This window comes from Ambystoma mexicanum, chromosome 3q (assembly GCF_040938575.1).
Source record: "Ambystoma mexicanum isolate Mex_15411 chromosome 3q, UKY_AmexF1_1, whole genome shotgun sequence".
Classification (NCBI taxonomy): Eukaryota; Metazoa; Chordata; class Amphibia; order Caudata; family Ambystomatidae; genus Ambystoma; species Ambystoma mexicanum.
In genome coordinates this window covers 247,092,989-247,115,309 of record NC_090926.1, presented here as the reverse complement: position 1 = coordinate 247,115,309, position 22,321 = coordinate 247,092,989, and the positions used below count along the sequence as shown (strand labels likewise).

The 22,321-nt window shown below is 48.5% G+C and overlaps 1 protein-coding gene across 1 annotated transcript; it reads right to left on the bottom strand.

Moving 5' to 3' along the window:
- Positions 1 to 9,057: 9,057 nt before the first annotated feature.
- Positions 9,058 to 19,522, bottom strand: LOC138582401 (aquaporin-5-like). Its single transcript, XM_069653665.1, has 4 exons — positions 19,071 to 19,522; positions 17,945 to 18,109; positions 12,625 to 12,705; positions 9,058 to 10,709 (listed from the first exon to the last, which is right to left on the bottom strand). Exons 1-4 carry the CDS (start codon positions 19,431 to 19,433, stop codon positions 10,491 to 10,493), a joined length of 828 nt encoding a protein of 275 aa, XP_069509766.1. The 5' UTR covers positions 19,434 to 19,522; the 3' UTR covers positions 9,058 to 10,490.
- Positions 19,523 to 22,321: the final 2,799 nt, after the last annotated feature.

Genomic DNA, 22,321 nt, shown 5'->3' with positions numbered 1-22,321 from the left:
ACTCTCCTTATATCGCCCTCTGCTCTGCTTCCTCCAACTCTCTGCGGGTGAGCTGTTTTTCCAAACAGAGATTTGTGGGTAGAGGTCCTTATCATCTGCAGGTACCTCCCCCTGGAACAGTCTACCTGTCTCACTCTGTCTTGAGCCGGACCTCCTTCAGTTCTGGAAACTCCTGAAGACATTCCTCTTCTCTTCCTCCTTGTCTCTCTCTCTCCCTTGCTAACCTACTTCCTCCTCTCTCTTGCCTCCCACCTTCGTTCTCATCCCCAACTTGCTCAGTCAGCTGACTAGTCACCTGGTGCACCTCCAGAGGGTGTCCAGTCATTTGGTCGACTGGAAACTGGTCGAATGACATTTGGTCGACGCAATTTGGTCGAAAACCAAATGGTCGAATTTTTTTTTTTTATTTATATATTTATTTTTCGGGTTTTCGTTTTTTAAAAAAAGGGGTTTTAGAGAAAAAAAGGGGGTTGGGGGACCCCCCCAAAAAATAAAAAAAGGGGTGAAAATAAAAAAATTAAAAAATTCGACCATTTGGTTTTCGACCAAATTGGTTAGACCATTTGTCTGGTCGACCAATTTTTTTCGACCAAATGTCTGGTAACCCCTCCAGAGCCTTACAGGTCCCAGGTTCCCCCGCCAGTCCTGCACTTGCATCCGGGCCTCTGCACTCTGCCTTGCACTACTGCACTTGGAATTACCTTCCATGAGAGCGGCTCCCACTCTGCACTTAATCCTGGCCCCTGCTGGACTGGGCACACTTGTCCCGCCCCCTTCCTCACACTTCCGCCTGCGCACTTGCAGAGCCTTGTATGTACTTGATTTAGTCTGTCTGTCTTGTCCTCCTCTATCTCCCCTCCGTAGCTGGCTTTGCTTGAATGCATAGGCGCATTGTCGACATTCCTTTATTGTTTTCTATGTTCTTCCCACTATACTAGTTATTGCTGTTCGATCATTCAGAATCCTCAAGGCATAAGAATGACAATGATATCCCCTTGTTCCATTCCCGCCTTGAAGCACTTTGGAGTACTTCACTTGTGTATAAGCGCTTTACAAATAAACAATTACAATTTGCAATTACATGTGATTAAGTTCAGCCTTACAATGCAAATATGTCATGATTTTAGCGACAAAATGGTGTCTCCTTGGACACCTCCATTAGTGGCCCCTGGGGCCTCTACCAAGAATTGCGTTATTGTTCCAGTGACCCTCCCTCAATTCCCAAATCACTTAATTTGGCATGCAGAAATATATTATCATCAGTCAGTCACTCCACCAGAGAAAATAGCATAACAGACTAACATGCATTTCCTGCCCTGTTGCTGCCAATCAGCACTATCACAAATGAGAATGAGTGAAACTCTTTGCTATGCCTGGAGATGCTATCCCATTGAGTCTTCTATAACACACCTTCTCCATTTTTTACAGTTTCTTGGAGCTTCAGGATCTGTAAGTGGTGGACTAGGGCACTAAAAGAGGGCAGGGACCCGATTATTTGTTGCAATGTTATGTGCAGATCTGAAAAGATACAGAAGCCTGTAGTGTGTACATTTTGTGACTTGTCTAGAGCATGGGTTCATTTGTGCTCCAAGTTGCAGATTTAAATTGTACGGTTGACCGTTGTTTTTCAGAGTGTGGAGAGTTGTGTTTGTGTATCTGGTGGCTTAGTGTGGATTTTAGGGACATTTATGATATGATAGGTTATTTATAACGCGCTTAATACCCAGAGGTTTCTAAGCGCGGACCCGGGGATCGAACTTGTGGTGCTCCGTATCGTCTTGCTTCCAAGGCGAGCACGTTGCCTACTGAGCTATCCACCCTGATCATTTAGTGTAGATATGTCTTCTGGTGGTGTACGTTTCATTGTGTAACTTGTGTTATTTTGCTGCCCTAGTTGAGTGTCGAGATGTGTTAGGCTATGGGCTGCTATGTCATGGGGACACTATGCCATGGCATAAATTGAAGGGCCACAGTATCTGGTCAGTTTCCTGGGACCTCCTTTCTGAATACCCGCTGGCACCTCAAAGACAATGAAACTCTTGCACCCCTCAATCTTAGGTGGGACGATGCAGCTGGATATTCAACATGAACTGTCAACTGACAAATCCAACCATGCACCACATCGCAACCACAGCAACACCATGCTTGCAGATGCCATCCAAATGTGCATTTTGTATTTAAAACCTATCATGTTTTGGTGGCAATGCCACTGGGCATTAAATTGCACCATCGGCTGCTAATTTGACACTAGCTCACAAAAAAACATTCCTTTGGGAACACGGCAATGGGACACCATACAAACAACTTCCTCTCACGCCCACCAATTCTCTCACGGTAAACCCCTTGCTCTACCATTGGACGCGTTAGCCCCCAAAGCTTCGGCGCCCTTGGTGGTGCCCTTGAGCACACTTGACATGCCGCAACGCCGGGTCCCAGCAGCCGTGCCAGTATCTTGCAGCCTGCCTCTGCATGCTTCTGCAGTTTAATCTATGCGTCGTCTGGAGGTCGCCGGTGCATCTATGTATAATATCGTTCAACAGGTAATGAACTTGCTGCAGAGATCTGATTGGTCCCAGGCTTCAACCTCAGATAGAAGAAGGTTCCCTTCCAATGTTGATACAATGAGTTTGGGTGAGTTGAGTGGTAACAACGCACACTGCTAAGGTGCAAAGATGAAAAGTGAGTTAATAATGATAACAATAATGAGTTAAGTAGTGATTGGGGAGTCCTGTCCAAATGTGGGTGATTGGGGAGCCGATTCCTCACTGCAGCAAGTCACTTTCTGAGTATTTCACAGTGAGTTGCTTATTTTGAAAGCAAACCATTTAAAAAACTTGATTCCAGCCCTGCCCTCAAACAATACAATGCATGGAACAAACTTTTAGCCCCATCCCCACCCGAAAGAATCCTGTGTTACCCACTACCACCACCAAAAGCTCGCATTACCCGCAAATCCCCTTCTCCTTGTCCCAGTGCTTACATATCTGCACAACGTTGGTCTGGCGCCAGGCCCTTCCCACACCTGCAGCCAATGTGTTTGTCTAATCCTATATACCCCACCCTCACGTGGTCTAAAGCCGCCACAGATGTAGCAAACCTAATGTTTGCTGCTCGCCAGCCTTGGACTTGGGCTTGGACAGGATTGGGACTTGCTGAGTTGTGTCATCGTCTTCCTGCGTTCTCACTGCTGGGCCAGGGGGCACGTTCGCCACCACACACCAGTAGGTTGGGGGCTCTGGAGGAGACTGCTACTGGGGCCGCAGGGTCTGGGTTATGGGAGTGCGGCTGCATACTCCGGGCATGACCATCTGGACGCGGTGGCCTGGTGCTCAACGTACCCCCACAGAGGAAGAGAGCAGGGGGCAGAACACCTGTCCTTTGCGGGGGCTGATTTCTGACCTCCCTCTCTGTAAACCTTTGGTTGCTTTCCGGATTTGAACGGTCTTTAAGCAGGTATGTGGACGGCCGCTCTCTGGGAGTGTGTGCTGTGAGCAGGATGGAATCTCGCAAGAGGGCTAAGCACTGGCGTGTGGTCTGGAATCTACTTTTTCTCCTTCCTCCTCTTCCGAGAGTCCCTGGGTCGAGAAGGAATGCTCTAACAGAAGTTAGAAGCCTTGGCTCATGATGTGCTACAAGAGGAGCAAAGACGCCCAGTCAAGAAGGCAGTGGGAGGAGGAATCCTCCTTCTTCTTCCTCCAGCTCCTCTGATTCCTCATTTTCAGTCCTATCCACTGCTGACGAGGAGAACCCTAAGCAGAAGTAGTTTGAGCAAGTAGCAGGGGGTCAGGTACTGAAGTATGTTGCCACCAATATGCAGGTTGCGGACTCAGACCTGATAACCCTTAACCTCAGAGCCACAGTGCACCAATTCAAAAAGACAGTTAAAAAGGAGCTACCTTTAGTAGAGGACATCAGGGACAAGCTGCTCCTTGAGTGGAAATGTCAGACCGGATTTCGGTGCCCAGGTTTCTGTGCACGCTCTACCTGCTAAGGTATGACGGGCAGTGGCCCTGGAAACAGATAGCCATTTGTCCAGGCTCTCAAGGTGTTCACCTGTGACTCCTGATGAAGCGGCAGTGGGTGACCAAAAAGATAAAAAGGTGGATTCTGCTCTAGGGATAAGATATTCTGGGGTGCACCTTGCAAAGCGCGCGCCGCATACACCACCTGTACTGCTCAGGTCCTATTCGATGACTTCCTGGAGCTCTGTGGAAGAATTGAAGATGGTGAACAATGTTCTGCACTATTGTATGCCATGCAGCACTAGGCAGAGTTCCTTTCTTATTTGGCATACGATGGCGTGCTTGCCGCCACCATTGTTATGCGGACCACAGTGTCTGAGAGACGACACATTCATGTCAGGGAATGGCAAAATGACAATTCGCAGAAAATTGTGGGGCTCAGACTGCCTAGTCAACAGACCAAATTTTGAGGAATAATTGGAGGAGAACGTTCATCCCATTCATAAACAAGAGAAACATTCAAGCATGCTGAGGAAGAAGCAGAAGACAGTCATTGAGGCATGACTCCTTTTCTTCCGGACGAGGAGTTGGACAAGATGATAATCAAAGTATTCCCAGTTTTCACCAATCACAGTTTCCTGATCAACTGGAAGAAGTCACAGCGCTGTCCTTCCTAGGATCTGGTATACATCGGGTACCGCTTTCAAACCCAGCTGGGCTGAGTGTTCCTTCAAGAAGACAGAGCTATCAGGATCACTGAAGAGGAAGCAGTTCTCAAAGGTCCAAGGTCTACCGGCGTCAAGGGTCTCCGTAACTCTGTGGGTGACATTGCACCCTTGCCCTATCCTAAGGCATCTACACTCCCATTGCCGTCCAGCCTCTCAGGACTTTGAGAAGATCATTCCAGTCTTCCCCACAGTGGTGAAGAGCCTGCAGTGGTGGCTGCAGGAGGATGGGAGTTCCGTTCAAACCGCTGCTTCCTGTGGCGATTTACACCCATGCCAGTTGTCGAGGTTGGGGGGGGGGCAGTGATTGGGACCATGACTATTCAAGGGCAGCAGTCTAATAGTTTGTTTGTCACTTTCGGAGGGACTCACAGGAGTCAGAAGGTGTGATTCCTCTGCCTGATAAGGTTATAAGAAGCTTTACCAAGGGAATGGCAGCTTCCTGGGCCGAAGTAAGAGCGTCGTCCTTGTTGGACATTTGTAGAGCGGCCACATAGTCTTCATCTAACCTTTGCCCACCATTATCGATTGACTCATTCTTGATGGTCTTCAAAATGGAAGAAATTGGTGGCTGTTCAAGAGCACTACTGGGGTGTGCAGGGCAGATTCTGGCCCAGCCAGTCAGGTTCCTTTTAGAAAACACTTCCAGCATGTCTTTCTTGAACTGGCAAGGGGGAACGAGGTCCGTTGGTCTGGCCAACATTGCCCACGAAGTGGTAGCTTGGGCGAGAGGTGGCTTTTATCCCTGAAAGCAGCTCACATCAGGAGGATTCACAACACCATAGTAGATTCCCTTAGCAGGAACCTTCCATCTTCTCAAAAGCTGTCTCTCAGTGCAGAGACCTTCTCTCTCTGGTAGCCCTGGTTGGCCTTCCGATCATCAATATATTTGCCTCCAGTCTGAATCACTGTCTTCCGAAGTTCTGCTCCAGGAATGTGGAGGCGAGGGCATGGGCAGAGGAGGATTTATCTATTCCTTGGCCAGCAGAGTTGATTTTTCTGTTTCCTCCGATCCCTCTGCTGGCCAGGATATTGTGGATCAAGCACGACAAGGATGATGCGCTGTTGGTAGCATCCTATTTGGTGTGCAGGGTTTGGTTTTCTCTCTTGGTCCGGAAGGCCGTGGATCGGCCAGTTTCTTCCACCCCATCCTCCTTTAATCTTCAAAGTAGATCAAATGCCACAACAACTGGCATTGGGGGTTTTGGTTTTTGAGAGGGAAGAATTGAAGCGGAAAAGCTTGTCCTCCCCAGTTTCCTTAGCAGTCCAGGAGTTGAGGACACCTTCTCTGTTGAAGGGGATTGTGGGGCCTTCGCTGGCTGGTGTCTATGGAATATCCTTCTCCCATTAGACTGCAGGCCCTGTGATGTGGCTAGGCAGGATATCAGCTGGGGCTTCGTGTATCCTCACTGAGGGCTCAATGGGCTGTGATCTGGATGGTCAGAGTTCTTTGGGTGGTGGCCCCTGAGTCTCCTCAGATCATGGCCAAGTTGTTCTGCAATTTGTCTTTGACACAGCCCAGGATAACATGTCTCTCCTCTACTTTGAATCTCCCCATGGTTTTGAGGTCTCTACAGAGCCCTCCATTTGAACCTTTTGGCACCATTGACATGAATTTCCTGACCATGAAGGTGGTCTTTTTAATGGACATTGTTTTGATTCAGAGGATCCGAGAATTGGGGGCCCTCCTGTGTACTTCTCTGGTCTTTTTGGTTTCACCTGAGGCCATTGTCTTAAGGTGCAACCTTACATTTCGCCCTAAGGCTTTCTGGGGCCTGGGACACTGCTATATCAAACTCTCTCTTCCTAAATACCTCCCTGCTAGTGCCCTTTGGTCTTCTAGCTCCAGCTCTCTGCAGATCAGATGCTTTTCCAAGCAGAGAGTGGGGGGTAGATCTCTCTCTTCCGCAGGATCCCCCCTCTGGAAGGGCCTCCCTGGCCCTCTCGGACTTCCTTAAGTTCCAGAAGCTTCTCAATACCTTCCTTTTCTCCCTTCCCTCTCCCCCTCCCCTTTTAATGTCCCCCTCTGCCACATTTTGACTGGCTGCCTGGTTCCTTCTGATTCGAACAGGGCACCAGGACCTCCTCGCCCAGTCTACCCCTGCTTCTCGGTCTCCCCTGACCTACCCCACCCTCAACCTGCACTAGCCCTTCCGGCCTCCCTCCCCCTACTGGGCCTGGCTGGGCCTGCACACCTATTGAGCTCATCATGTCCTGTCTTCGCACTAAGCATGTGAACCTTCTTTCCCTGCACTCGCTGCTTTCCCCTGGCACTAGTCCACCTGGCCTCCCCTTAGCACTCACCTAGCTCAGGGGCCAACTTCCCCCCTTCACCATCCCTCCCAGCACTTACACGCTCTCCACTCCGACCTGCACTTTCTTTCCTTCCTTAGCATTAGCGAAGATTCTGCTCTGACCGGCACTTTCCCCCACCTCCCCACTCCCCTGCACTCTTGTTACTGCACTTGCATAATCAAGGCGTAGTAGGACTGTTTTTATGTTTCTTCATCTGCCATCCCCACACCCCTCCCTTCTGTCTTGTTGTGCCTTGAAACACTGTTTGCTGTACAGGCGCATTATAAATACTCAATAAATAAATAAATATGGTTGTCTCCACGTTCATTTGTCACAGGACATTGTTATCCTGTCTCTGTCTGAGGGCCTATCTGCAGAGGTTCGAGCTCTGATGAGCTGTTTGGATGTGAGGGAGGCTCTTTTGGGGTATTTGGACAGGTCTTTTAATAGTTTGTTTGTCAGTTCCGGAGGGACTCACAGGGGTCACAAGGTGTCATGCCTCTGCCTTGTACGGTGGTGGGAAGATCTACCAAGGAAATGGCAGCTTCCTGGACTGAAGCAAGAGGGGCATCTTTGTTGGACATTTGTAGAACAGCCAAGTAGGCCTCTCCTAACCTTTTCCCACCATTATCGCTTGACTCTTCCGGGAACGGCAGATCATGGGTTTGCTTCTGCTGTATTGTGATCTATCATTCCTTGATGCAATTGTGCTGTCTGATCTTATAAGTCAAAGGCAAACTGGGTTTGCAGTATTCTTGAATGGGTCGTGTAGTTTGGCTCGGGTGGACAATTGGACCGGTCTTGGGGATACTTCAGATATGTAAGGGTAGGGACGAGAAAGAGGGGATGTGGGGGTAATGCTCCGATTACTTACTGGTAATGTTCATTACACCTAGTCCTTCTCTTCCTCATAACAATCCGGACGCTCGCCGCTTCCACCCGAGGGTAGCGTTGTGACTGGTCTTGGTTATGGGGTAGTTGTTTTGCTGCATCCAGGGTGGCTTTCTGCCCCTCGGGGGAGCGGGAAGTAAGATTAGAAAAATAAATGAATATCCATGTGGGAAGGGGCTGGGGACAGACCAACGTCCTTCAGATATATAAGGACTGTGACGAGGAAGAGAAGCACAAGGTGTAATGAAGATTACCGGCAAGTAATCAGAGCATTTTGTAAGGGGCGTGAATATCCTGGTTTTTCCTCATCTATTACACGGACCTAGATGAAACCCATAGTGAATTGGCTTTTGCTAGTAGCAGGCATAGAGAGTCAGATGTTCCAAACTTCACGTTTCTTTGGAGACATGCGCAGGGCGTGGATGGCCATCCAGTGCAGACTCCTGGAATCATGCTGTGCAGGAATGCCCCGAAGCTCCAGTAGCAGCCATGGCTCATCCTCGGAAGCATGGCAGATGGAAGTGTGAACAAAATGACGCTATGGCTCCATGGAGCGACCAACATTCCTAAACAATCGTTTTAACGAAAACTGTCACCGTTGGGAAAGTCAGGATTTGAGCACGTTTTTTATTAGCTTGACCCTTTCCTGTACTCAGAGCCGCGGGTCTGAGTTGTTATTATTTAGCACAGTGCTGCTTACAGAATAACTATGATGCATCGACTTGGTGTTTAGAGCAATGGTTTGCTGTGTTGGTGGTGATGTTTGGAATGGGCCTCTTCTAAGGTCTAGCTATGATTTTACTACTTCATGCTGAAAACATTGTAGCTGAGTGTGTCTGGCTGACCTTTTACAGTGGTAGAGCCCTGCCATCTTGGCTCGTCTTGGGTCATGGTTTAGCAGTCGCCAGCGTCAAGGTCTACATGAACGTGTGACAGTGGCACGCAAAGCCAGGGAAGAGAATCAATTTCTCTTTGCTGCTGGTGCCTTTAAGGATAGCAGGATCTCAACACTTGCTTTCTTTTTTTAAACATCGAACATAACAAAGATGTTCCATTTGATTTGTAATTGAATTATAATGTCCCCATTCTCATCGCTGACACCACACAAAAAGAACGCGGCGCCCGAGGCAGCGCGTCCGCCAGAGACCAACTGGTTATAATTTTCTGCACATAGCAAGGTAAAGTTCCATGGTAGACACTTTATTTATAATATTATAAATACTATACAGTACATTGCAAACATATACATGATACAGAATTTCTGCACAGTAGACAATATCTGTTCAAAAGCATTCCATCACGCATCTCTCTGGCCTTCCTGTAAATTGAACAGCTTCTGTGTGCCCTCTCACTCTGTGAATGTGTTTGTGGTAGGTCGAGCGTTAAACATGGACGGCCATATGCTCTGCAAAGCGCAGTCAGTCTGCAGCATCTTTTAAGCAAGACAGTTCAACGTGGAAGCACAACATGCAATTAATGTCATTGGAGGGGGATTAAAGGGGAAATGTCATGGAATCGAAGGCGTCCTTAGCAGCCAAGCTGGCCATTTTAAGCAGCTGAGCTCCCATCATTCATCAGTGAATCGCAACGTTGCAGGAAGAAGAGTTCAGGACAGGCAGTGGGCCCGCCCTTTCGTTGCATCCTCTGGCAGAAGTGTCAGTATCCGGGGATGAGGTGCAGAGATCCAGTAAAAGTGGCTCCAGACCAAGGCACAGCAGGAGTGATATGGAGATGTGGGGAGCATGTTCCTACTGTCTACCTGCAGTGGTCACTCAGTGCCACACGGGTAACTCTCTCTGCATGATGTTCTTTCTGGCTGTGGATCACCCACCTGCCAATAAATGGGTGAGGGGGTCCAACACACTCATGCCTCATTGGCTGGAGATTGGCTCAGTGTACAGCAAAGTCCTGCAATATCAGCCTGGCCAGGGGCGTTTTGGTTCTTCAGAGTCTCACAGCCCCTGTCTATATGTACAGGAGATTTTGAAGAGACATGCTTAAGACCCCCCCTTCCTTCATGTGGGATGTGGGAAAGTGTGGCTAACGAGAGTGTGGTTTCCATGATCTAAGGGGCATCCGATGTGTCATTGGGGTTAGCGTTCTTCACATTCAGGGATTTCAATCTACTGCCTGGGACTTCTCAGAAGATGGATACATTACAGCTACCTTTCAAACAGCCCCTGGTAAAGCGCCTATGGCTTCCAGTGCGTAGCAGAGTTTGTGGGACATAGTGAGATCAGTTGCACAGGACCACCCAGTCAAGGCGCTAATATGCTAAACAGGGAGGCTTTGATTTCTTAATGCAAATCCGGCTCCCATCGCCCACCATGTAAATCATGTGAGAGAGAACATATGTGGCTTCTGAGATTTCTCTGGCCTTTAAAGTCTCCCCTGATTTTTGTGGTTAGTTTACTCACCCGGCTCACTGTCAGCATAACAACCAATGTACAAATACACAGACAAAGAATCTGTTCAGAATGGTGTGGACGTAGCACTTCTATTTCAGGTAAATGGCACTGCACATGAACCACACTCCTAATGAATAGACCGTCCATCCAGGAGAGCCTGGATCACTTACATTTAAAACACCATTTTGTATCACAGCCTGGGCATTGGCTCAGAACTTCTCTGTGTTTCTGGGCAGGGTTTGGGTGGAGTACAGCTCGACCTGTTGCCTCTTGGGGTCTCGATGGTTTTCCCAAGTCTGCTCCTCAGGTTCGTAGGTTCCTTTCAAAATCGCCAATCGGTCCGAGAGGTCCCTCGAGTAGGGGCAGAGGATGTAGTTGTAAACCAGAGAGGCCAAAATTCCTCCGACACAGGGCCCCACCCAGAAAATCTGTAGAAAAGGGAAATGGAGAATGAATACCAGGCTAGCTGCTACTACAGCTCTGTTTTTGAATTCACAGTTATGTAGTTCACACACTTGAAAGACCACACATATTTATCCTTCCTCTTAAACTATCCTCCATCGCCAGAAACTGGGCACATGGCCAGTGATCAACAAAAGGATAGCACAAAAACCATATTGTAGCCCTAGAGAGTGTTGTCCTGGAAATAAGAGGAGGACACATTCCTTCCTTTTCCCAAACACCATAATCAGAGCACTCATGGCATATACTCGTAATATTACAAGACACATTCTTGGACCTGCCAAAGGCCTGGGTCTAGGTGTCCAGTTCATCCCTCAGAAGAGTGACAACACCTGCAACTAGTATGTCTGTAGGGTGTCTGTTCTATCTTCTAACAGTGTACCAAGTCCAGTCCTCGGACACCGGTTGAACGTCTTTCTTCCCAACCATTAGTGGGTGGCCATGCGAGTGTGATGAATGTTAAAGAGCGTGAGTGAGTGGAATAATAATGAGTGAGTGCTCGAAAGTGTGAGTGAGCGAGTGAATTGATAACTGGGATTGTGTCTGAGAGTTGGGAAGAGGGGTGAGTGAATAAAAGTGAGATGGTAGGTCAGTGAATTCTCTCTGTTGTTTTGTGTTTGAACAGGATTTCAGCCACATTTATTCTGGCCTGTTTTTATAGACGTAGAGTGATATCCCATTTCATTTTCCTTTACTCAGAGGTAAACAACTCTGTGCCCTGATCATAACTAAAGTCTTCAGCCCGTTTAATGAATTTAATTGCACTTATTCAACCCTTCCCAGTTTATTGAAATCCTTTTTGTCTTGTATGGTGCCCACAATGGATCCAGCCCAATATTCGAAACATGGCCCATCTCTAGCCTTGTGCAGTACCCTGGTAAATATGGCCGTACCACTTGCACTGCAGGGTAACACAGGCCCGGCTTAGCAAGCCGTGGTGCAGCATTGTGATTGGCAGCTCGGCTTGCTATCCCTGAGCCTCACTAGACCCTTTGCTTCTTTTCTTGAGTATCACCCCGCATCTCCCCGTTTTGCTTGCTCGTGGTCATTGAGCTCTTGTGACATAAGTGCATCACCCACATGCAACAGGATTAAGACTAGAAGCCGCATTTGCCTCTGAGGATCCCTGTGTGTCATGATGAGCATTTGCAAACGCCTAGATTTATTTCAATTACTAACTTCCTATTACGTGCTTTCCCTCTTCCACTCTTTTTTTTCACAAACTTGCTCCCACCTTGAATTAGCTCCTTGTTTCCTATTTCAACATATTGAGAATCTGTCTCTCTATATATACTCTGGCCATTGCCATCTGCTGCTTCCAGCTCAGTGTTAATCTTCCTCCTTTCCTGGAGCCAGATCTTCTGGTCACACAAATCCTCTTCTGAACCTTGTTAACATGTAATTGACACCATTAACCCGAGGAAACGAGCATTCTTCGTCTTTGCTCGTCTATTCCCAGTAGACTTGACCAAGTTCCTAACTGTCTATGCCACTGTCTCATGCCCAGTTTTAAGCGCTTTGAAAGACATTGTGTATAGGCGCTATATAAATAAACAATCGTATCATATCATATCATGGTAAGCAAAGTGATTAGCTCCCCACATGTCCGCTCATCCTAAGTACCTTGAGCAGGCCGACCCCCTAAATCCTTGCCACATAGTGCGGCAGCCCGGCACGGATCTGCTTGGCTCTACTTGTGACAATTTAGTGACCATACACCTAACATATTTCCTATCTCTCACAATCCCAACCTGAACCTGGCAGCTTATTTGTGCTTGTGACGTGGAGCATAGCTCTACAAGGCTCGCTGTTCCCATGTGAATTTCTCATGTGTCGATGCCTGGCGGTGTATGTACAAACAGATAAGTGATTGTTACTTACCCACTGATTGGTGAAGTTTGCTGTAATCACTGCAGGTCCAAAAGATCGAGCAGGGTTCATGGAGCATCCAGTGAAGTAGATCTGAAAACCAATAACGATGAATATTTAATACGGGAGTGGATTCCTTGAAGAATACCTCTGTACTTTAAAGCTCCTGCACTTGCCCAAATCTCTCATGCGACCCTTTTTCAAGAGGAGTAAACCGCAGGAACCCTTAATGTCTGGAAGCCATCTCGTTACAGCGGGAGCTGCAATGGTCTCTACTGGCAGAGGTGTAAATTGCAGGAGCCCCTGAGGCACTTAGTCCCTGATAGTTCATCATTGTGCATCCTTTTGAGCGCATTCAAGAATCAGCACTGACATGCTTCCCGGCTGTATAGCTCTTAGTGAAACTAGGAACACTGAAACCCCAGCAAATGCCTCTGGGTCCTCAAGTTTGCTCATGTCACCTCCCTGGGGATGTCCTCGGCTATGATTCCCCCACAGGGACATTTCATGTTTTTTCTTTGTGACAAAATGGGGTGCCAGTGAGATGCTAAGGTTGACTTGACGTTATCATATGTTGACTTATACCGCGCACCCTTACCACTCCAGGGGCGGTCTCCAGGAGATCACGTGGCTCTTCAAGAAAAGAGGGCAGGGTGTGTTTGTGAGGATAGAATTATAGAATAGGTTCAGAACCAGGAGAAACTGGCCTTTGTGTGTGTTGTCTTGCGGGTGAGTTGGTTGTGTGGCCTGGCTAGTTGTATCCGTAAGGGTAAAACTCATGGCCTCCGTTATGTACTAGTGTTATGTTGGGTGTGTGTATCATGTGCGGTTTGGCTGGTAGTATACTTGTGCGCACTGGCTTGTTGTGTCCGTAAGGGGAGGGTCCAGTGTTGTGGTTGTTTGTTGTATATAGGAGAAAGTTATGTTGGTGTGTGTTTTAGTGCATTTAGTGCTTCAAATGGGCAGGTCCTAAGCAGCCCTCAGTACCTACATGTCTCATTTTTGCCAGTATTGAATACCAGGCCTTCTCCAGGCTTAAGCAGAGTACTGGTACTCAAGTATATGAAAAGGAGAACATATTTTTCAAATGTGTACCAAGATGAGTACCCGAGCCAGCCACTGTCCTGCAGAATACATTTGGGGCCCAATTACCAACCTGCAAAACACTATTTGGTATGTATAAAGGGTGACACTGGAGGGCATTGGGCCTCATTCCGAGGTTGGAGGTAGTCATGGCGCTATTAGCACCATGACTACCTCCAATACCGGTACCGAGTCCGCCCTCGTTCAATGGGGACTTACCGGTCTATTCCGACCTTTGCGGGACCGGTAAGTCTCCATTGAAAAAGCCATTCCCCATTCCCATTTCAGCCCCCACAGGGCTCAATGGGAAGGGGGGAGGCGCTAATAACAGTACTGCAAATTGCGGTACCATTATTAGCTCTGAAGTCCCCTAACAGGCCCCGTCCATAACGCCTGGTAAAACCATGCGTTAAGGCGAGGGACCCGCTAAGGGACCTCGGAATAGGGCGCAAAGGGATTACCGGCACCGATGTCCTTAACGGTGCCCGGTATCCCTTTGCGCCCACCTCGTAATGAGGCCCATTGTGTCAAATCCTGTCTTCCACACATATTTTGTTGCTGTGCCAATGTTTAATATATTCGGTGTATTAGTGAAAGCCTACCATGTGGGATGCCGAGTTTACTGAGTGCTGTGCACAGACTTCTGATTTGTTATAAACTCCTCCACACGTGATGTGGCAGGGCATTGGAGACGTATGTGGCCTGCTTGGGTTGTATCTGCATGGACGTTCTGCAGTTTTGATCATTGAAAGAAAGTACACGTGCCTCAGATATAGTTGTCCCTGTGCACATCTGCCTATGCAGAACGTGGAGGGTTCTCCATGCCTTGCCAGGAACTTTTAGGCCCACGTGTATTATGGGAAAGACAAAATTACAATTTCTTGAATATTTTTTTTTAAAACAGGATTGGGTGACTTTTTCGAGCATGGCATGAGGAAACGTGATTGAAATGTCACTGAAATGTTCGTTTGCAGAGTGTGTTCGTTGCCTTTGATGCTTTGTTGGAACAGGGAGCTTTCTTGTGATCAAATCTGCATCGAACTGCACCAGGTGTATTGCAACGACTTTCTGGCAGCACTGAAAAACTGAAAATGTTTGCATTTCACAGCCCAATCTAGGCAGGGTATGTTGCCCTCAGTAAAATCTGCAAAGCAGCGTGTCTGAATAAGCAGGATTGAAGCCAAGTATAAACACCTAGCCCATTGTTTCAAGTACATGACACCTGACTGAGTTGTTTCACTGCGTCATTGTTCCACAGCACTGGCTCAGCAAAAAGAGGGGCTTGCGCAGCGAACCCGAGAGTGAGGACATGAGTGGGGAGGGAATATGGCGGGATTGAATGGGAGATGAGGGGAGAAACATGGAACAGTACACAGAGAGGGAGGCGCACAGGGCAGTCACACTTTTAAAGACAGACCAATAGAGAATCCACAAATTCGAAGGGACACAGAGTGAGATTAATATAAATGTTCCGGGAGCCCGATGCCAGATTAATTTTCATTCTCTGCCGCGGCTGAGCCCCGGCTCACTTAAAGCTTAGATGACTGAGTACCTCTGCACGTCAGTTTTTCATTTAAACACTTCATGCAACTGAGCAACCCACACCTTGTGGACTATATCCTGTTGGGCGAGTGCTTGACTGGCAGACTTCTGAGACGACCAGTGTTCCTAGTTGGCTCTTCCCAGGCAATTGTGTTGCAGGAGTTATGAGAAGTGTCAGCTCTCCTCCCTGTATGTGGCCTGCCTCACAATCCTTTATCCATGGAAGGATGGTGGGTTTGGATTTCCATACTAACACAACCTCCCACATTACTATTTACGATGGCAACTAGATGCAGGATCGCCACGTCTACGCAGCCTATCGTGCACCCTTCCAGCCGCCTTTCAAAGCCCACGTGACTGCATAATTGCCAAGGACACCGAGGAGGGATTGGACTGCAGCCGCTTCTCGCTTCCGGGCTGCCAGCCAACCAGCACGTGGCCTGAGCAGCATCCAGGGAGACGTCTGTGGAAACTATCGCGTTCCCCCACAGGAGTCGCTCGTCCCCATGCTCATTCACTCTATACATCGGTTTCTTCTACTTGAGTTCTAAACATATCAATGCTCGAAAGACGCTCGTCTGGAACTAAACGGTCCAATCTAAACTCTCCACTGAAAAATAACTGAATAGAAACAGGTTCTTTTTGGAAGATAAAAAAAATGAAGGCGGCATCACTGAATGACGGAGGGGCAGGGCACCACTAGCCCACCACTGGCTGGAGATCGGATCAAAAAGTACTGGCGTCAAGGCCTTCTTTCTTTGAAATTGAAATGTGTCACCACGCCTTGGGAAGTTACCTGTGCCTGAAATAGAAAGCTTAGCAGCTTTTAGTTTGAGTGGCCATCTCGAGCTTTCCTCTGCCTGCATTGCTTTATCTAGGATCTATCCACACAGTGAAGCCCCATGGCGGGGTTGATGGCATGCATCTATTCCCTCCCGAAGAAAGCATCAGCCTCACACTTTAAATGTGTACTTGCCGGCCAAACAGCCACGTTTTACTTTGCTTTCGGCTCCTTGGTGTGGACCAGCGAATATGCTTGGAGATGAATGTAGTTCACGGCGGGCTCATGTTATGCAACCTCAATGATTAAACCAGAGAAATAACCAATTGGAGTTTGCATTCCGAACCTTCTCTGCTATAATGTGTGGACTACACCGCTCCCTCGTATGGCTCTCCGCCAACTGTATGCAAGGGGTCGCTAATGGGTCCGGTGAGCCCTCACACATGTTCAGCCAGCCTCGAATATTGGAGTTCTCGTTGAGACCTTGTGCCCCCTGACCCATTTTGGCTCTTCTCACCCAACAATGTGCCTCCTCACTCCTGAGTTCTTTGTGACCCCTTAACACACTTGCCGGGCTCCTTTCCCCCCTCTGTGCCCATCACATTGGAGCAACTCCTTTTTACCACTCTCTTCACCCACTCTATTCAGCTACTCTCTGCACCCAACATGGAGTGGTGTCTAGAATCGGGGGGGGGGGGGGGAGGGCTACTGCATAATGGGGGCAACCACAGCCGAGCCCAGCACTGGGCAACTCAGCGTGGTGTACATGGTGACTCAAGGTAGGGAGGGACGATAAATAGGCTTGCACGTGGCCAGGGGGCTTATATGACTCCTAGTTTGCAGTCATGTTACTGTTATGGTGCTATTATACATGAAACAAGCAGAACGACCAGTGTGCATCGGGAGGGCCTACAGGTTTCAAACACTGTCATATTTAAAACGATGTGTTCCCAAAATACTCTTTTATTGTATGCAAAGCAGCCAGTAGCTGTGGTGCTTTCTCGTGTGGGAATTCAGTGCCAGTTGAAGATGCAAAATGGCCACCGGCAAGAGCCTTCCTTTACCACGTCCACCAAAATGGTGCCCACACCCACCCCCACCTTATTTCCAGAGCCCTCCCCAACCCCCCTAGATTTCGTATTCCACTTAAAACACTGTATATAACTGATAACACATGCGAATGTCATCGGAGGGAGCCTATTCTTGCGGGGGAAAGCCGTTCTTCAGAGAGTGCGCACTCCGGCAACAGGTGCCTCTGACCCACCTGTGCTGCTAAAGGCTTAACATTGACGCCTCATACGGAGGCTCGAATTGCCTCCTGGCTCCTACAGCACATCCTTCTTGAAAATATGTCTTACTCGATCCCTGTAGCACTGCCTGCTGGTACACAGGAGCACTGCTGCAGCGCGCGCCAGCCGCATCACCGTGTTGCCTTCATGCTCGCAGCGCCGCCTGCCGCCATGCACTGCTACTGCAAAAGTTTGAAGTACCCATCACTCTTCCAAGCAGTACTTTTTGTTGCTTTAATACTTGCAGGGTCTTCTGTTTGAGGAGACTGCAACTGATGTATTCAGGGGGACGTACGCCCCTGACCCCACAGTAGTGGATACATTGTACTAGATGTTGTGGTGCTCCCAGATGTGTTGGACAGTGACCGTTAATGGAGCACACGTGTTCTGTGGTAATTTGGGGTGACCCAAGCTGCATTTTGCAGTAAGAGCACACGGTCCCTTAATGAGACTTCGCGCGCTCCTTTCCACTCTCGCCAGAGTCTTTGGAACACCTGCTGCTACTGGATTTTCCTCAAACAAACAAACCACAGAGTTCAAGTGCTCAAGTACAGCAGCGTCGCCCACCCCAAAGCCCTCCCCGCGCCCAGAGCCCTCCCCGCTCCCAGAGCTACCGAAACTGGAGCGGAATGCTTACCCCAACCAGGTGTCCCAGGGTGACGGAGAGGCCGATGGACAGCGAGGGGGAGCCCACGTTATCGGTTCTGCGGCTGTCGGTGGTGGCAAAGATGCACAGGACCAGCTGGAACGTCAGGATGATCTCTACCGCCACAGCTTGGCCGACGGTCGCGTTGATGTTTACCTGGAAAAGCAGAGATTAGACAAATGTGAGCGCTGGTGTATATAGCAGCTGCTTTCGTAGCTCCCGCAGGGGGTGGTACAACGGCAGCCCGGGCTCGCTGCTCTCCCCAGCGGTGCCCTCACTCCACAGCAAAGAGGTGCACTGTATATGAGACCCCCACAGAGTGCACCTTTGCATGCAGCTGGTTGTGTAAGGAGCGCGGGAAGGCACAGAGGGTGTTAACGGGAAAAGATGCAACAGAGCAAATATTAGTGGAACGTGCCCCGGCAAGTCCAGTTGCACTATATTTTGATATATTTCGTGGAGGAGGAGGCCACTTTGGGCAGATATGCGCGTAGTAAAGGCGTACTAATTCCATGCGCGGTTGCTTTACCCAGGATGCTTTGCAGTCCGCCCCCCAAAGCACTACAGATTACAGGGGGATACGCGGCCACTGTTCCTATGTGAGTGAATCTAATCACACACACCTCAACAATTCAGCCTAAATTTTTGAATTCATCGTGACTTTAATGACCATATCCATCCCGACTACACATTTGGAGAACACCGTGGCAGGGCAAAGTACTGTACACTGTTAAAAAAAAGGGGGGCGGGGGCGATCAGAATGATTATAGCTGCACAGCTACCATGAGGTTAAACTGTCAGGAAATGCTGCTTGACTAATGTTCCTGCTTTCGAGACAAATGAGTTTCATCGCCATGCTATTTATGTATGTATTTATTTATTTCAATTGATGATAGCGCCCAGACTCGGAGGTATCACGGCGCTAGTGCATGCCTAGTAGCAAGCGATAGCGCACGATCATGACCAGATAGGCAGAATACATTTCATCCAGATTTGTGGATTAGTACAGTTTTCCGTTTTTTTCTGAAGACTAGGTAAATAGTGCTATGTTGCTGAATGGAAGGGCAGGCACAACCATACCCCTCCTCGCTGTAAATGCATGCGAGGGATTACTTACAGAATTGACGGCTAGGTTTCCCCGGATGGTTGGCGGAGCCACGCCATAGAGGATAGCGGCTCCAGCGATGGCCCCGACCATCTGGGCAATGATGTAGAAGACAGCACGCAAGATGGAGATCTGGGAGCCCACCAGGAAGGCCAGAGTGACCGCTGGATTCATGTGGCCTCCGCTAATGTGACCCACGGACTGGACCATGGTGGCAATGGCCAGCCCAAAGGCCATAGCGATCTGTAAAATGGTTGGCAGCGCCGCTGTCCATTTGAGTGCTGAACCCAGCCCAAAAAAGACAAATACAAGAGTGGCAAGAAATTCTGCAAAAATTGCACGGCCGAAGTCCAGAGAGCAAATTTCCTTCTTCATTGTCACGGCTGGAGCAGAAGGCCAAGAACAGGTGTTTGCTCTTTGTCTTAGTGTCGGATGCTGTTTCCTGCGAGAGGAGGGCACGGTATATATCTACAGGGAAAACAGGGAAGCATTCCAGAAAGGGGTGGCACCGACTGCAGAAGGCGGCCTGATGGCTCCTCAGTGTTCAAGAGGAAATTTTCCAGTTCCAAGGATTCCATACCTCCCTTGTTATGAAAGCGAAAGCTCATATTTTCACTCATGACATGTGTGGCGTCATATAGGCGCACGGCTGGATCGATGTTGGCAACACCCTGAGGAAACACCCACTTTAATTCTGGCCTTCATGCACTCAGGGGACGCTTAATGAGGGAGCAGGGCTAGTTGGTACTCTACATAGATACTGTACAGGGTGAAACAAGCTATTAATGAGGCTGCGAGTCATGTAAGCAGTAAAAGAGGTGCATGGAACGTTTCTCAGCTCATGTGACCAGGGCCGGATGAAACCCTGTCGAGCGAGGCCCCTAGGCAGTTGAAACGTCTGGGCTGCCCCTCGCAAATTATCTCCTAATACGTTTTTAATTTTCTGCACCACTTTATTTTAATTCGTTGTTGCGGGGCTCCTAAAAGGAGTGGTGCCCATAGACAGGTGCCTACTTGGCCTAATGGATAATCTGGCACTGGCTGTGACATCCCTGCACACAAACTGTGCTCTGTGTTTCCTTTTGCCAATTGAATCCATTGGCTGGAGACATCCTGGGGTAAACATGGTATGTACTACAGCTGTTGTAAATTGTCTGATTCTGGAGAAAGTGCCCCCTGATTTTTCAAGGACACAATGCACTGGGGGACGGACACAAGGCGTTTTACACATCATTTTAACCAACTAGTATGTTTTCCACTACAAATGTTTAGAGCCCTTCCCTCGAGTGAGCTACACGATCAGAAGCATATTTTAAGAAGGGATAGAAAGGGGCATTGAAAGCAGCTGAAAACTGGATTGAAAAAAAGGCACAGTGGTCGAAGTCAGCAGGGACTAAAGGGTACAGCATTCCTCTACTTTCCTGAAAAATCATCCATAGTTCCCTTCCTTTTTTGGTCCTTTAATCTGGAGCACCAGTCCTGCACAGTGGGCGAATGCACTGGTGTCATAGCTCACTGAGCTAACATGTTGCGACAGCTTTGCTTCAGTTTATTTCAATTGCTTCTTGGGATACATGGCCCATCCCCAGGTCTCCACACAACACTTCAGCCCAGTGATTTGCCGGTCTCAGTGATGGAAGCCTAACGTCCTAGCTCAGAAGAGCACCGCTCTGGTTTCTCTTCTGTATTTAGCCATGATTAACGATTGCTGCTGGCACAGCAGTGTGTGAGTAATGAAGGTGGCTATGGTCTGTGGCATGCCCGTGAATAGATGCAAAGGATGGGTGATTAGAAAGGGCAGAGGTGCATAAAGCTGCATGTTACCTAGGGTTATCCAGACGTGGACCCCTTGCTCACTGTGCTCAGAGAGGCACAGCTCCACCTCACTGACGATGCCTGACTAGGCCAAAACACGTGTCTGGGGTTGCTGTTGGTACTCTTGTTCAAAGGAGGATTTCCTAGCATTTCAGTGCTGGACTGCCCATGTGGTTGGGACAAAGACTGATATGCAAATGGGTATTACTCCTTTGCGAAAGGTACAGTGAGCTAAAACATGTGGCTGCAGACTCTGAGTGGGTACATTCACACAGAACTGGTTATCATGCTGGATTCTTTTTTTTACAGAGGGGCACCCTGACCTCTTTTTGAATGTAAAAGGAATTTAGGATTGGTCACCCTGTGTAACCTAGGGTTATCCAGATGGGGACCACTTGCTCACTGTGCTGAGAGAGGCACAGCTCCACCTCACTGATGAGGCCCGACTAGGCCGAAACACGTGTCTGGGGTTGCTGTTGGTACTATCTTTCAATGGAGAATTGCCTAGCATTTCGGTGCTGGACTGCTCAAGTGGGCGGACCAAAGACTTATATGAAAATGGATAATCCTCCTTTCTGAAAGGTACAGTGAGCTAAAACATGTGGCTGCTGACTCTGAGTGGGTACATCCCCACAGAAAAGGTTATCATGCTGTGTTCTTTGTTGCAGAGTGGCACCCTCACCTCTTTTTCATTGTGGGGAGAATGTCTGAACGTAATGGTGATGAGAAGATGATTTTTTTAAATGGCAGAGTTCATTTGTAAAACACATTATTTTGGGTGGAATGAAGGAGAGGCAAGACACCAGGCAGGGGGTGTATATTCAGGAAAGAGGGAAGTTGGGGGGCACAGTGCAGGAGTGAAGAGTTTTGAGTAGAGAGAAGTATTGGGGAGAGTGGTGGATAATTCTACAACTTTTTTCTACACTTTGACCACTGAATGTATGACATGAACTTGACATTGATAGAGGTGGAATCGAGATACAACGGATTGAAGCACTAAGTTGGGCACATCTTGGCCTCAGTGAGCACAGATATCAGGCACGTGCGACCAAGCAGCACTTGGCTCTCTGGTAGTGAATATGTTGTCTATGGCATGTAAAGCTAGGGATGTGGTGTCAGTGAGTGTGGCTCATACGGGCTTTAGAATTGGGTAATGTTCAACTGAGGTCTCTGAGTGTGTGGATCATCAACCGTAAACCTAGAAAGCTGGTGTTAGTGAGTGCCGGTGCCGTTTTAGGTGCAAGCTCAGTGAGCATGAATGCCATGAAGCTGCAGTGATGGATGGTCAACTTGGTGCCAGTGACTCTTGAACATTGTCACTGTACCTATGAGGAGAGTCTGCCTTGGTGCCAATGAGTCTGGAACCCATGTGACCGTAGCAATTAGGAGAACTCATCTTGCTTTCAGTGTGTGTCAGGAAGCAAGGAGGCTTTCATAACACACCCTGA